Genomic DNA, 17,355 nt, shown 5'->3' on the forward strand with positions numbered 1-17,355 from the left:
CAGATCTTGCATATTTTAAATTATAGACCGAATGTTTAAAGTTTTTTTTTTTCTCAGATTTTATCTGACACGTATTTTCACAACAGTTGCTTCTGAGGCCTGTTTATCACAGCTCTTCTGTGAGAAAAGCCCAAATCAATCTAAAGTAAAGTTTGCAACGTGCTGCTTATTGACTTAATATTTTTAATTGATTTCATATTAACTGTGTTAGTGCCATTTATGTTATAAAATGTATTTTATTAAACTTAAAAAAAAATTTCTCCTCCTGCTACTATGTGGTATCGAGTTTACATTAAAACAATTCATTATATGCAGTGGATGAAATTGACAGAGTATTGGAGTTTAATGGCCTTTTTTGCTTAAACTACATTTTTAACATTTGGAAACAAGCTGAATGTATTTTTCCTGATTTCTTATGAATCCAGCTTGGAGTCATGACATACGGGGATACTGGAAAACTCAGCCCTGAAACACAAGCAGCTATTGAGCATGAAGTACGAATACTCCTGAAGGTAATGTTTCTTTTTCCACCTTCTGCTATTTATTTTTTTTAATGAATGCTTTTTCTGATTGGGTAGCAGTGGTTAGACACCAGCAGCCTAAGTAAGTTGACAGATAATTTTGTGACTGGTTTGCACATTGGTGGATTTTTCATTCCTAAATAATGGGAACTCTTTAGGCTATGCAGTAGATGCATTTTCTCTGCAAAATTAGGTCTCTAAGGTACAAATAAGCAATTTCTAAATGATCATTAGGAGCTGAATAAGGCAAAACAGACCAAAACGTATTCAACTATAGACTACAGAATGTGTTAACAGCTAGCGGTGCTCTGATTGATTGGCTGCCAATCTAAATCAGCAGGTTTTTTACACCAGCAATTTCTTTTCTGAGCTTTACTGTAATTTAATTGTAGTGCTGCTTTACGCAGTTTAATCATGTCTGAATTGTTTGATGTGTAATTTTAAAATGTGGAATAGAGGGACAAATCAAGGAAAATCATGTCTTTGTCCCAAACATTATGGAGTGTATCGTATGTGTTTTCCAGTGTCATTTAGAGCAGGGGTGGGCAAATTCATTCCTGGAGGGCCGCAGTGGCTGTGGGTTTTTGTTCCAACCCAGTTGCTTAATTAGAAAACAATCCTTGCCAATAATTACATTTCATGGCTTGTTAGTGCTTTAACTCTGCTATGTCAAGTCATTCTCATATCCTAGATTTTTTTTTTCCATTCTAAGGATATCATCCAAATACTTTGAAGTGTAAAACGGATGGGTAATTCTCAGTCCTTCACTTTTTTCTCTTCTCTTTCCTTCCAAGTATTTAATTAAACCAAATAGTGCACGATAAATACACACAGGTGTAAAGGGTAACAAGCAAAATGGAGAACTGCTGGTCTCTTTAGTCATTTGCATCTTATTGTTAATAAGGAACAATTAAAAACCGAGAATGCAGCTGTTTAAGATTTAAATAAGCAATAAGGGTTCATAATCTTAACGAGGGAGATAACTAAAATGAAGCAGAAGTGTTTCTAGAGCAATAAGTGCTTCTTATTAACCTTTTAACCGCCAACTCCCTAAATATTCCCCATGCCAGGAGAAATCTGAACAATTTTCGTTTTTTTACTTTACATTTATTCAAGCAGTATTTACCTGCTGAAATGTTTCAAATAAATGGTCAATCAAAGGACGTAGCTTGAACAAGCGGTCACGGTTTGGATCTTTCATATCTGGCTCAGATAACGGGCAGCAGTCCAGTTGAGATGCTGGGGATACACCCACTCATCGCCATCATCCGATGCGTCGTCATTCACAGTATCATGCAGCGCACGTTGCTGATCATCATTGTCGCTAAAATCTTCTTCAGAACTGCTACAATCATGATCAGAATTATTGTCCAAAATCGCCTGCAAAACCTCACTTGAAGTCAGTTTACGTTTCGCCATATTCACAGCTTTCACTTTCGAATCGCATCACGTGAGCGGCCAATACAAGCGCAGAGTTGTCGAAATACAACGTAGTAATAATACCCACGCCAAACTGTCAGTTATACTACGCGCCAGGCATTCACATAACCACAGGCAAATGTGGTGTTTCTAGAGCAATAAGTGCTTCTTATTAAGCAATTGGGTTGGAACAAAAACCTGCAGCCACTGCGGCCCTCCAGGAATGACTTTGCCCAACCCTGATTTAGAGTGTTAGAAAAGAAGAGGCACGTCTTCAGCAGACATTGAGAAGCTGCTTAAATGAGTTCAGACCTTTTCATTTTGTTGATTTTGTAATTTAACGAGCTGTATATACCCGGCGTTGCCCGGGGCAGAAGTAACCTAATCGGTCAAACACTTACATATATACCAAAGTAAACCTAATCGGTCAAACAGTTACATGTATAAAAAAAGCGAACCTAATCGGATAAACAGCTTCATATATACAGAAGCAAACCTAATCGGACAAACAGTTACATAAATACAAAAGCAAACCTAATCGATGAAACAGCTTCATATATACAGAAGCGAACCTAATTGGTCAAACAGTTATGCATGTGCAGAATAATTTTACAAAGATTATGCGTGTTAACAATCATTAAAAAGAAAAGATTGAGGAACTCTTCTTCTATATGTGATGAAGCTGGATGAAGCTGACTTGACGAAGACGTAGGTGGCATAGATTGGTTTTTCTAAAACAAAAGAAAAAAATCAGTATCTATTATTATTTTAAATTAGAATGAAAATGAGAACCTTGATTAGAGATAGATTATCCGTATTAAAATATGTGCATGAATAAACTTTTGCTAACTCTCTAGCAAAAGTTTATTCATACAAATTGGCATGGGATGGCTTTGTGAAAAAGTAAAAATTAGATAAAAATAAATTGAGAATGCGTACTTCGATTTGACTGAGATTATCTGTAATGATGAAAAAAAAGTTTACTATGTTTTTTTTTCCATACGGGAAGGATGTAAAACCTTACATAGGCACCCTTCAGCCCGTACTGAAGGGTAGTGTCAGATTCTTACTGACTAAAAACACCCTTTTTATTCCACAGCTACCCCAAAAACCACTATTAGGCATTACTTTGGGGTGGCAGTAGTTTAGTTATGAAACAGCTGGGTCCTGAAAAAAATCTGTCTTATTAGTGGCTTCATCACATATAGAAGAACAGTTCCTCAATCTTTTCTTTTTAATGATTGTTAACACGCATAATGTTTGTAAAATCATTCTGCACATGCATAACTGTTTGACCAATTAGGTTCGCTTCTGTATATATGAAGCTGTTTGATCGATTAGGTTTGCTTTTGTATTTATGTAACTGTTTGACCAATTAGGTTTGCTTATGTATATAGATTAGCTGTTTGTCCGATTAGGTTCGCTTCTGTATATATGAAGCTGTTTGTCCGATTAGGTTCGGTTTTTTTATATATGTAACTGTTTGACCGATTAGGTTTACTTTGGTATATATGTAAGTGTTTGACCGATTAGGTTACTTCTGCCCCGGGCAACGCCGGGTATATACAGCTCGTGTTTGACTAAAATCTACAGCGAGTAAAACGACATTAGCTCCTAATTTTTTTTTTTACGATCTCTGAGATGTTGCTTTTTTCGGTTCAAGGCTTCATAAGCTCTTTTATGTTGTATGGTGTACTTATCCCAAACCATCATCTTTGAATGTTGCAAGACTTTCGCCTTGTATGTAGATCCGGGTAATTACATTCATTGCATTCCTAGTCTGAATCACAATGTGATTGTATGGGTGGTTACCTGGCACTGTAGGGTTGCCACCCGTCCTTTAAAATACGGAATCGTGCCGCGTTTGAGAATGAAATTGCGCGTCCCGTTTTGAATCAGTACTGGACGGGATTTATCCCGTATTTTTTTTATCATTTTTTTTTTAAAGCAGCGTCTCATGCAAATCATCCCACACGCATTTTATGAAGATGCCTCCTTTCCTACTTTTGATTGGGTAATACTTGATGTCATCGTTAGTTTGATTGGTGTTTTTAACTGTCCAGTGAGTAGGGCGTGTCTTTCAACCGTAAGCAGATTTTTTTGCACTGGTATCACTGACCTCGGCGACGTTATACGTCAAAAATAAATTACGATAAATGACGATTTTAGCGATACTTTATTACGACGGCGGCTACATAGACACGATCAAATAAAAACAAAAAAATCAAATAATCATTCTACATTTTCAAAACGTCGAAAAAACGACGGAATGAAAAAAAGGCCCACCCGACGACCCACCCATTCCATTTTTATATATATAGATTAAAATGGACAACCGTTATCTGAATGTGAATGGTAAACTTAATAATAATAAATTTTATTTATATTGCACTTTATATTTTAGCAATCTCAAAGTGCTACAGAGTAAAAATAAAATAATAAAGCAAGAAAATCTATTTATACTTTAACAGAATATCATTCTAAAAAGATGAGTTTTTAGATTCCTTTTAAAAAGATCAGTCGACTGTGGGGCTCTCAGGTAGTCAGGGAGGGCATTCCACAGTCTCGGCGCCACAGATGAAAAAGCCCGATCACCCATACTGCGAAGCTTGGTTCTAGGGACTTGGAGAGTTAGTGTGTACAGAGCAGAGGGTGCGTGAGGAGGTATGAGGGGTAAGGAGTTCCTGTAAGTAAAGGGGGGCATGTCCATAAATGCACTGATGGGTGAGGAGAACAACCTTGTACTCAATTCTGAGTGGGACAGGGAGCCAGTGAAGGGTGTGTCTATTTTATGTGTAAAATGGTTACGCTTGTTATCTTCTTGATAAACTTCTCATGAACATTGTATGAAAATTGGGGCGCATAATTGACAAGCATATTACTTTTATGTCATACTCATTATGGATAAATGTTTTGTGTACGTGTTTTATTAGTTAACAAATTCGTATTTTAAGGGAGTTTTATTTTAGTGTTTATTATGGTCACTGAACAATTAAGCCTACATAATTTCATATATTCATAATATATATATATATAATATTATGTATTTCATATAGATAGATAGATAGATAGATAGATACTTTATTAATCCCAATGGGAAATTCACATATATTCATATATAGAAGTCTGTGTGTGTGTATGTTCCAGCATCACTTCTGAACAGCTATGCATGTTTCTCGTTGATAGACTAAAAATACTGTAGGGTGAAATCAACCCTAACCCAAGCCCTTCCTGGTGGTGATCTTGCGGTCTTGTATGCACGTTATCATCCAGTTGACACTCGGAGTGACCACCAGAGGGCAAACTGGAGGTGACTGCCAGCTTTCTTTATGTTTGAGTGCCACCGTGCCCGCCTGTTGCTTTTGAAATTAAATAGAGTTGGCCAGTAACAAGCGTCAACTGGATGATAACATACACACAAGACTGCAAGACAAGCACATTAATGAGTCTTCATTGTTTGTGAATTTTTAAAGGTGCTTTTTTTTTTTTTATTATTTTTCTCAAACATTTCAAAAAAAAATATTTTCCTCCCGGGCAACGCTGGGTATTTCAGCTAGTTATTAATAAAAATGAACAGGCAAAACATGTGGACTGCAGCTTAATTTTGAAAATACCAAGGAGCTTAGTGTTTTTTTTTTTTTTTTTTTTTTAAAGTCAGATTTGTTCAACTCTATTACCATGAAATCGATTCATCGGTATCGGCCCTAAAGAAAACCTGATCAGAGCGTTATGACTTCACTGCTTCCTATTTCAGGCTCTGTAGGCTGGGCCTGAGAAGATGCTCCTTTTTTTAATTATTACTTTCATTGTTTTCAAGGACTCGTATGACCGAGCCAGAAACATCTTGAAGACTCACGCAAAAGAACACAAAGACTTGGCTGATGCTTTATTGACATACGAGACACTGGATGCCAAAGAAATTCAAATGATCTTGGAAGGAAAGAAGCTTGAGACGAGATGATGTTTTCCCATCTTAAATGGACTCTGAGCAATCTGAATGTAAATATGCAGACACGAAAGATTTTGGGGGTGGTGAGGAAGACGGCTGCTGAATGAAACTTAACAGAAAGGTTTCGGTTTGTTTGTTTGTTTGTTTGTTTTTTTCCAAAATATACCCGTACACTTTTAGCATTTTCTTCCAGCTTACGCTGAAGAGCAGATATTCCTGGAAAGACTGACCGACTTTCATTGGGAACGACGACAGACTCCTGCCATTTCCCTTTCTGTGTGCAGTGCTTGAAATACGGGTGCTTCCATAGAAGTAAAGAGTCTCAGGGTCACAGCCAGTGGGTCAGGAAAGCCTCCATGCTATTTTGTACAATGATAAGATGTTTATCTATTTATTTTATTACTTTAAGGCCGTGAATCCTAATAACCAGAGAGGAGTAGGCAGCCAGTATATTTTATTACTGCTGTCTCTGAAGTTTTGTGATGTCGGCTGCATGTTTTGTCCTCATTATATCATCGATTTACTTGTAAATTGAAATACATATTTACCTTTTTTTTTTTAGTGGTTTCTTTCCATTTTAGTAGTTACATTTTTTAGAGTGCACAAGTTCAGCAGTTATTTTTGTATTCTTTGCCCCCAGCATCACATTGCCATTATGGTATTTATTAATGTGAGAATGTTATTTAGTTCACTTTGCAAACCTCGCTTATATTTTCTAGTCTTTAAAGTCAAATCCAAGTAATCAGGTCAACATTGAACCCAGCTTTTTTTCTTAATTTTTTTTAAATTGTAAATGATTTATACAGTAAAAGTGAACAAAATATAATAAATCTGCCATTCTTCTACAGTTATTATAGGAATCCTAATGGATTAATTTATGAATTGCCTCAATTAGTGGTGAATTTTGTATTGAATGGAATCTGAAATAAAACCCGAAGGTAAGCCTTTCAAAAATTTGTTAAAAAAAAAAAAATATATAAAAGATCCTGTTGGTTGGTAATTGACATTTTCACAAGTGTGTTGAGATTCCTGGCCATAAAACAAACACTAAAATACTTTGCTTGAAATGTTCAGTTTTAATCCCCTTTAAAATACTTTTTAGAGCTGTCTTCACTTCAAATGTTTAATCCTGAACTTAAAGCATAATTTTGAGGTACGACTAAATTGATCGATTTTAAGTACAATAATTTTTTTTTGTTTGTTTTTTGATTGGTTTATTGGTTGCACACTCATTGACGTTTTGAAAATTTCAAATTCTAAATAGACATTCCTAGTAAGCCGAGGTCCTGCCTTCTGCGGCCTCTCGTCGCCCACACTGATGCGGTGTAGCAGTTGCAGCCCCACGTCTGTGTGTAGGAAACGCATTTGTCTGAAAATGGTTTCAACTGAACACTTCAGATTATTTATTTGTTTCAGAAAGTATTGTTTCATCTGGTTCTTGCAGCAGTGATCAGGATCTACTTCCATTTCCACCCCTTGCAGTAATTGCACACTTGCGGTTTCCATCCTTCTGTAAGATGCCTGATATTTAACCATTTTATTTGCACATGTGTTGTTGCTGTTTGCTTTAAAATGTATGTTTGCATTTGTTTTCCTTTATGTATCTGTTCATGTATATAAAGTAAAGAAGTAAAAATAAATCATAATCAAATGCCTTTAAGGATCTGCCGCATTTAGTGATGACTGTAATCATCAGGAGAGTCTGCAGGCTTTCCACGTGTCTGTGTGGGTTTCCTCCCTCAGTCCAGAGACATGCCAGTTAGGTGGATTGGCACTTCTAACTTGGCCCGTGTGGGTTCATCCTGTGATGGACTGGCGCTGCTGTCTTGTGCCCATTGCCTCCTCCAGCTTCATTGTGACCCTGCTTAGGACAAAGCAAATTTAGAATTCCATCCTCTGTATTTATTGAACTGAATCTAAAATAAAAACGATTACATTTTTATTGGCCATTTTATATTTACGGTTCTCTATTAGATTGCACTGCGGTGGGTTGGCACCCTGCCCAGGATTGTTTCCTGCCTTGTGCCCTGTGTTGGCTGGGATTGGCTCCAGCAGACCCCCGTGACCCTGTGTTTGGATTCAGCGGGTTGGAAAATTGATGGATGGATGGATATTCCCGTGACCCTGTAGTTAGGATATAGCAGGTTGGATAATGGATAGATGGATATATGGTCATATATGTTCTATTTACTGGCATATATGTTGTATTGATACTGTCTGGTATGTTATCACTGTTTCAGTCTCATAAATATTCCTTTTCTTCCTCATGTTCATTATTACTGCTATAATTACTGCATTAATGATCAAGTTGTATCTAATGAAAATATGGATGGATATTAGATTGCATGCAGTTGGTCATTGCACAGGATTAGCAACCCTAACTTGGTTTCTGAGCACATTTAATAAATACATTTATTTTCCTGCTCGTTTTTGCAACTACATTGGTGTGAAGAGGACACCAGGATACACTGGGAAGAAGACGAACCAAACCAGTGCTGCATTCGGACAGCGGAGGTTTTCTAAACATTCATATGGACATGAATTTGACGCGTACCACCTACCTAAATAACTTTGCAGATCAGGAATACCCAGGATTCGTGGCAGCAGCATTCCCTGATCGAAGTGGCAACTTTCACATTGAATTGATCAGGAATGGTTTGAGGGGAACACAGTGAAGAGTTGCCCCTCAAATCTAATCAAGCAGCTGTGGGATGTGCTGGAACAACAAGACCAGTCTGCACTCCGTGGCGCCCCACCTTACAGGAGTTAGGGGGGGGTCTGCTGCTAGTGTCTTCATGCCACATACCACAGAACACTTTCCGACGTTTTGTGGAGTCTGTGCTTCAGCTTTGGTGACCCGTGGAGGACCAACAGCATATTAGACAGGTGGTCAGAACGTTTTGGTTGATCACAGCGTAGATCCGGAGGCTGTAGTTGTAGTGAGCTGTCTGGCACTAATCATCAGACATTAAATACTTCAGGGAAGTGCATTCAAGACTGAAGCAAGACGGCACATCTTTATACAACAACTCGTGAGAATGTCGTTGGGTCAGCGCAGAGTTGAAGCAGAAACCAAGAGAACTTTATATAAAAAAAAAAAAAAAAATTCCCTTGCCCTCCAGATTTACAAATTTGACATCGGTGGTTTTGGTTATTTGTCAGTTGGCCATGAACAGTTAAATGGGAATATTTTTAGAGCTTAGCAAAAACCTTGCAGACAAGGCATAAGGCAGAAATTATATAAACAATACCGAACATAACTTACATCACATAAAATTCTATAAACATTGGTGTCCTTTTCATATGGTAGTGTAAGTTTATTCTATATCGTCATATATCTTAGAACTACATGATGCCCTATTGTTAAATTGCTTGTATGTGTTTAGTTATTACTGTCACATATGTAACATTTTAATAATATTAATAATCTCATGTATTACTGTTATTGGCCTTTTTATTATTCTACTTAAAGGGCACAGTCATAAGAGTTGTGCAGCTAAGCATCTCACTACACATATGTCTAATTTGTGTGCAGAAAGTAAAATCTGATTAAGTTATGTTTGGTTAAAAAAACAAAACTGAGATCTACGTCAGCTGCCTTCACCGCTGTCCTAGTTAATCAGCACATCTGGATTTCTTCTCCCAGCCGGTGTGTGCTCTGCGCTCTTGCACAGAGCTCTGGTCATCTTTCTCGATCTCGTGCGCACTTCTCCCACTCCATTTACTTTCTCCCACTTTCTTACCTGCCCCATTCCTTTCTTCCCGTTCAGCCAACTCCACTAAAATGGCACAAAGCTTATTAAAGTGACTGCCCTCAGGTGCTGGCACGGTAAGCAAAACCTTAAAAGTAATAAATTTAAACCTCAACAATACCAAGTTGTTAACAGGACAACTTAGCTAAGTGGGTTAGCTTAATGGACTGAATGAAGGGCCTGTTCTCATTTGTCAAACTTCTATTCTCACTGGGAAGGCTATAAATTTCCAGTGTTTTGGGAATTCTACCATTTAAAAATCAACACATAAAATTCTTTGTCTTTTTAATTAATGAGACCAATGAAGATGTTTGAACAGAGCTGCACTTTTTGGCTTAGAGAGCAGAAAAGAGTGCATCTCTTTATAACTGACTGATCATGACTTCGGCCTAGAGGTGGGCGGTATGACCAAAATTCTATATCACGGTATTTTTCTAAATTCTGCTGGTTTCACGGTATTAGACGGTATTTTTTTCCCCATGCATGAGTGGATGTTAACCACATTTTCCACTGCAATTACTGCAGTAGACTGGCTAAGAATAACCTATTAGACTGTTATGAGAATTGTACATTGTACAAAAAGACATTTTAATGTGCACACAAGTATTAATCCAGGTTTGCATGGCCCCATAAAGTGATAGTTTTCAAGGGGGTGGCACTAATGAAGAAAAGGAATCACATTGCATGACAGTTGCAGTCAAAATATAGAACCTTTAATTGAACAAATTTTGCAAAAGCTTAAACTATGATTTTGACAACATATTTTCAACCATCCAAAGAGGCATTTAGACTTAGTAAAATATACAGAGGTGCTCGTCAAAACTTGTATTGCACTGAACACGTCTTAGAAAAGGAATAAATAGTTAAATATTTTTTGTAAACCAACTACACTTTCTGTTAATGTTAACAATCTCTGTCCACTACAACGTTTAAGTGACTTTTTAAACAATTTTACCATCATTAAACTGCATAATATTTAAACTAATAAATAATAACAATAAAATACATAATAGTATTACTGATAGCTGCACCATTACTTCAAGGCTTAAAGCCCAGGTGCATTACACAGTATTCACCAAATTAAAATAAAATAAAACAAGTGCAACTTGGTGATGACATCTTACCAACTGTACCATCATTTAGGCAAACTGCATTAATATGGACCTTGCTTCAAGCTAAGCTATATACATAAATAATAAAAACTGCAACTTGCATTTATAATGCTATTTGTGGTATAGCCCTATGGAAGCGCATTAGGGCCACTGTGAAGAAAAAAAAATATGGACACGGAAGAAAAAAACAAACTATATGTCGAGAATAAATTCGACATGTTGACTATGTCAAGATTAAAGTCGACATTTCCACTTTATTCTCATAGTTTATTTTATAATTAAAGTAGAATGTTGTAAACTAAACTTCATCCTAAAATCAATGTTTAATTTACTAGATTTTCTCAAACCCCGTCACAAGTTAACCCTTTAACCGCCAACTCCCTAAATATTCCCCACGCCAGGCGAAATCTGAACAATTTTTGTTTTTTTACTTTTTTACATTTTTTTTACATTTTTTACATTTATTCAAGCAGTATTGACCACTAAATGTTGTGCAAGTTGCCAGTGTATACACGAAATCTATAAATGTAACCTGAATTCTCAGCTAAGCAAAACATCTTGATACCAAACCGTGCCCTTTTCAATGGTAGATACTGTCGAAACTGTAAGCGGCCCTTCCACGACAATAAACTTTCATCAACTGCAACTGACGGTCCTGGCATGTAGGGCAACTGAAATGCTTCAAATAAATGATCAATCAAAGGACGTAGCTTGAACAAGTGGTCGCGGTTTGGATCTTTCTTATCTGGCTCATTTCTGTTGTCATTCAAATGAAAGAATTTCAGCAGCAAAGAGAATCGGTTACGTGTCATGACAGCTGCAAAAATAGGTGTTGCATACATAGGATCTGTAGACCAGTACATCTCAATATCTGGTTTTCTGATTATTCCCATCAACATCAAAATCCCAATGAATTTTTTCATTTCGTTTTCATCAGTGTCAAACCAAGCACGAACACGGGAATGTGGAGGTAAATTGGGATTTTTCTCAATAAACTGTGCTGCATACAGATTTGTCTGATGAACAAAATGTCTAATCAAATCAGGTGACACAAACAGCTCATAAAACTGCTCAGCAGTGTAATTGTTTACATCAACAATAAAGCCACACGTTCCCTCAAACGAATGCAGAAAAGGTAGTTCACCACGGGCAGCAGCCCAGCTGAGATGCTGGGGATACACCCACTCAGCGCCGTCATCCGATGCGTCTTCATTCACAGTATCATGCAGCGCACGTTGCTGCTCATCACTGTCACTAAAATCTTCTTCAGAACTGCTACAATCATGATCAGAACTGTCCAAAATCGCCTGCAAAGCCTCACTTGAAGTCAGTTTACGTTTCGCCATATTCACAGCTGTTACATGCGAATCACGTCACATGACCGGCCAAAACAACCACAGACTTGTCGAAATACAACGTAGTAATAATACCCACGCCAAACCGTCAGTTATACTACTTGCCAGGCATTCATATAACCACAGGCAAATGTGCCGGATAATTCCGGCAGTATGGCGTTAGCATTAAAACAACGGTGCCGGATATATCCGGCAGAGGGCGGTGAAGGGGTTAATGCAGCACATCAAATACTTTGTGTTAAGTGTTCCCCGACCCAGTCGTTAATCACTCGCTTCTTAAACTGACTTCCTCCGCACGAAGAGCAGGCGCCTGCAGCAATCACCGCACAGATAAACGTCTTTGTGAAATTAAAACTAGTTATTAACTTAGCCGACGGAGTGTTCAGAACTTTAAAAATATCTTTGTTATACATGTTTAATTATGCCATCCATTCAGAGTTGCGCCCATCTCTGAACGAATCGATAGCACATCGCAGAATGAATACAAGCAAAACATACTGCAAGCCAAGTTGTACTTGTTTGTGTATTATCCAGTAGTATAGAAACAGTATTTACACATCTGACCTTTTAAAACTAAAGTATCTCCAGGCGACGGATGTGACTCCTTTTTTTCGGCAAAAGTTCTTCTGTTCATCACATGTTCAACTTTACTTTTAGTTCAGTTTCGGAATGCTCTCTGTCCATTTTCACCGCACGGCATTCCTATGCTACCGCCCACTATTTGGTGGTGTAGCAGTGAAAAAGAGCCCTAGTGCAACAAATCTGTGTTTAGCGGTGTAGCAGTGAAAAGGGTCCCCACTTGAACAGTTTCCCGCTGCGCCATGTTCCGAAATGTCGTTTAGGCAATTTAAACCGGTGTTGCGGTATAAGAAAAATCCATATCATAAAAAAAATAAAAAACGGTTTTCGGTATGAACCGGTATACCGCCCAGCACTACTTTGGCCTGGTGCTGCTAACACAGTTAATGGCTGCTTCTTTCTCTTACACACTGTAAGGGTGGATGGTATGGTCACAAATCTGTCACAATATATATATATATATAAAAGCCAAATACCACTGACTCACTCATCCCGAAATCTCCCGAACCATGAGGACTTGGTACTTGAAATTTGGAATGTAGGTTAGCCTTAGCCCATAGGTGCTCGCTAAGAAACGGATTTAAAAATTTTGTGGTCCAAGCACAAAATTTCTTATAGTTTTTTAGACCCATTTTTTATGTCAGTCCACTTTTCATGAGATAACTACTTAATGAATTTACATCAGGTATTTTTCATCTATAATTTGCTTGAACACTCTGGTTGATTTTGCGACTTTCTCATTGCACCAAGTATCATAGTTTGCTTGCGGTACCAGTTTATTAGCGCAAATCCGAGAGAGACTCATCGGTCTACTGGGAGGGGCCCTCCTCACTCGCGCGTCTGCCTCGGGGCAATAGCCTTAAATCTGCTTAGTTAGCGAACGAGAGCACTACTTCACGGATTTAGAATTTTTTTTTTTTCTTCTATAATTTGCTTGAACATTCCGGTTGATTTTGTGACTTCTCTCATTGCGCTAAGAATCATAGTTCACTTTCAGGAGTGAGATATTCGCGCTAATCCGAGACAGAGGGGGAAGAGTGACATCAGGAGTGGGGAGCCGGTCAGGGCCCACCTCACTGTCCTGTTTCACTACTACGCGGATGAAGCTGTGGGAGATGGCTAGTATAATATAAAAATATCATGCTGATGGTATATATCGCGGCGTAATCTATTGTGCACATACTTTTCAGACAGAGACCATTTCAGGTGCTGCTGTGGGCCCCATTTCATAGGTTAACAAAAGGATTTCTACTGTGATGTTTCTTTTTATAAGTAGTAGTAGTAGTAATAAATGTTATTTATAAAATGCCCTTCCTATGGTCCAAAGTGCTTCACAGAATTTCAAAATGATCAATAGGAAAAGCAGAAAAAATATCAAATCCACGACAGTGGATACAAATAAAGAAATGCAGCAAACACACCACTTTGAATTTCAATAATCCAGAATAAAAATACATAATATATGAAATATTACAAAAAAAAACCCTGAACAAATGACAATTTTCAAATCATTCCCGAGCACCTGAACAGAGAGGGTAAACTAAAAGAAGGGTCATTTAAATGCCTTCCTGAACAAATGGGTTCTAAGTCTTTAAAAAGAAAGAATGGAGTCAGTGGGTCTTAAGAATGTATAGCTGAAATATCTTTATTGTGCAAAATAATAAGAACTGAACAACAGATAAACGCATATTGCACATGCTGTTAAAAAGACACAATCTTTGAAACTACAGTAAAACAGGACTCAAGATTGACAATTCCTTTAGTTGCCCATCTAATAAAAACAAGCAAACCTAGCTAGGGCCTTGCAAATGTCTTGATGAACATGAAGAAAAGTAAAGACAGATGACAGAAAATGTACTTTTCCATTGAGTGAGTATTTGCTTGAGGAGAGGCGATCAAACCAAGCTCTGCAACACAGGCTTTTTTCACACTTGTTAAATTGACTGGTTTTTAAAATCATTTTTCAACAGAAATAAGACACATTTTTCTAATACAGAAATTAAGAATATTATTATTTATATAAAACAAAACCTCTCCTGTTCCATTGCTTTCTCACTTTGGAGCATTTTCTACATAATGTTGTGAAAAAAAGGATTTGCTCCATTGCTGATTTTCACTATTTTTGCTCATTCTGATCACCAGCCCAGTTTAGTTTAATACAAAAGACAACCTGAGGAAACACAACACCCAGTTTTTAAATGAACTTTTGATTTACTGAAGGAGAAGAGTTCACCAACACCTGTGTCACCCATGTGAAAAAGTAACTGCCCCCTTAGTCCACTCAATCCACCGGTGAATCAACAGGTTACATTAGACCAGACGCCCCCAAGCTTGACTGCTGCCAGCACTACTGAGTCTAAATGTTACTTAAACAGAACCAATGTGAAGCTGCACAGCAGGCCTCGATTAAAAGAAATTCCAGAGCACCTGGAAAGAAAGTTACTGAAATGTATCAGTTGGGTAACTGGTACAAACCCCAAGACGTGAGAGTTATCATCATCAAGTGGGGAAAACTTGGAACAGTGATAGGCCGGCCCATCCTGGACATATTTATCAAAATAACTCCGAGTGCGTAGAAGACTCCGCTGGTAAATCACAGAGGAAGCCAAATGACCATTTATTCAGCACCAGTGTGTCAAGAAACATTACGGGGGGCTCCTTTATACCAACAGCACAGTGCCACAAAACTGAGACTGGGACAGCCACGGCAGAAGTTTTTTTTTTTTTTTCCTTCATTTATACAGTGGGGCAAAAAGTATTTAGTCAGCCACCAATTGTGCAAGTTCTCCCACTTAAAAAGATGAGAGAGGCCTGTAATTTTCATCATAGGTATACCTCAACTATGAGAGACAAAATGACAAAAAAAAAATATCCAGAAAATCACATTGTCTGATTTTTAAAGAATTTATTTGCAAATTATGGTGGAAAAAAAGTATTTGGTCACCTACAAACAAGCAAGATTTCTGGCTCTCACAGACCTGTAACTTCTTCTGCAAGAGGCTCCTCTGTCCTCCACTCGTTACCTGTATTAATGGCACCTGTTTAAACTCATTATCAATATAAAAGACACCTGTCCACAACCTCAAACAGTCACACTCCAAACTCCACTATGGCCAAGACCAAAGAGCTGTCAAAGGACACCAGAAACAAAATTGTAGACCTGCACCAGGCTGGGAAGACTGAATCTGCAATAGGTAAGCAGCTTGGTGTGAAGAAATCAACTGTGGGAGCAATTATTAGAAAATGAAAGACATACAAGACCACTGATAATCTCCCATGGGGTCAAAATGATCAAGAACGGTGAGCAAAAATCCCAGAACCACAAAAGGGGGGGCCTAGTGAATGACCTGCAGAGAGCTGTGACCAAAGTAACAAAGGCTACCATCAGTAACACACTACGCCGCCAGGGACTCAAATCCTGCAGTGCCAGACGTGTCCCCCTGCTTAAGCCAGTACATGTGCAGGCCCATCTGAAGTTTGCTAGAGAGCATTTGGATGATGCAGAAGAGGACTGGGAGAATGTCATATGGTCAGATGAAAAAAACTCTACTCGTTGTGTTTGGAGGAGAAAGAATGCTGAGTTGCATCCAAAGAACACCATACCCACCATAAAGCATGGGGGTGGAAACATCATGCTTTGGGGCTGTTTTTCTGCAAAGGGACCAGGACAACTGATCCGTGTAAAGGAAAGAATGAATGGGGACATGTATCGTCAGATTTTGAGTGAAAACCTCCTTCCATCAGCAAGGGCATTGAAGATGAAACATGGCTGGATCTTTCAGCATGACAATGATCCCAGACACACCGCCCGGGCAACGAAGGAGTGGCTTCGCAAGAAGCATTTCAAGGTCCTGGAGTGGCCTAGCCCAGGGGTGGGCAGATTCAGTCCTGGAGGGCCGCAGTGGTTGCAGGTTTTTGTTCCAACCCAGTTGCTTAATTAAAAACCAATCCTTGTCAATTATATAATTGCATGGCTTGTTACTGCTTTAACTCTGCCATGTCAGGTCATTCTAATATCCTAGATTTATTTTCCTTCCTAGGATATCATCCAAATGATCTGAAGTCTAAAACAGATGAGTAATTCTCAGTGCTTCACTTTTTTTCTCTTCACTTTCCTTCCAAGTATTTAATTAAACCAAATAGTGCACAATAAATACACACAGGCGTAAATGGTAACAAGCTAAATGGAGAAATGCTGGTCTCTTTTGTCATTTGCATGGTATTGCTAATTAGGAGCAATTAAACACCAAGACTACAGCTGTTTAAGACTAAAATAAGCAATAAGGGTTCAAAATCTTAACGAGCGAAACAACTAAAGTGAAGCTGAAGTGTTACTTGAGCAATAAGGGCTTCTTATTAAGCAATTGGGTTGGAGCAAAAACCTGCAGCCACTGTGGCCCTCCAGGACTGAATCTGCCCACCCCTGGCCTAGCCTAGTCTCCAGATCTCAACCCCACAGAAAATCTTTGGAGGGAGTTGAAAGTCCATGTTGCCCAGCGACAGCCCCAAAACATCACTGCTCTAGAGGAGATCTGCATGGAGGAATGGGCCAAAATACCAGCAACAGTGTGTGAAAACCTTGGGAAGACTTACAGAAAACATTTGACCTCTGTCATTGCCAACAAAGGGTATATAACAAAGTATTGAGATGAACTTTTGTTATTGACC

At 38.3% G+C, this 17,355-nt stretch overlaps 1 protein-coding gene across 2 annotated transcripts in view; it reads left to right on the top strand.

The window, feature by feature from the left end:
* yme1l1b (YME1-like 1b) overlaps nt 1–7,549 on the top strand; it is a 44,706-nt gene extending 37,157 nt beyond the window's left edge. For both annotated transcript variants that reach the window (XM_051928971.1, XM_028804351.2), the window contains exons 18-19: nt 426–512; nt 5,758–7,549. In XM_051928971.1, the coding sequence (XP_051784931.1) occupies nt 426–512; nt 5,758–5,901 (231 nt within the window). In that variant the 3' untranslated portion in view covers nt 5,902–7,549. The remainder of the gene's footprint in view (nt 1–425; nt 513–5,757) is intronic.
* The last annotated feature ends 9,806 nt before the right edge of the window (nt 7,550–17,355 follow it).

This window comes from Erpetoichthys calabaricus, chromosome 6, assembly GCF_900747795.2.
Source record: "Erpetoichthys calabaricus chromosome 6, fErpCal1.3, whole genome shotgun sequence".
NCBI classification, from domain to species: domain Eukaryota; kingdom Metazoa; phylum Chordata; class Cladistia; order Polypteriformes; family Polypteridae; genus Erpetoichthys; species Erpetoichthys calabaricus.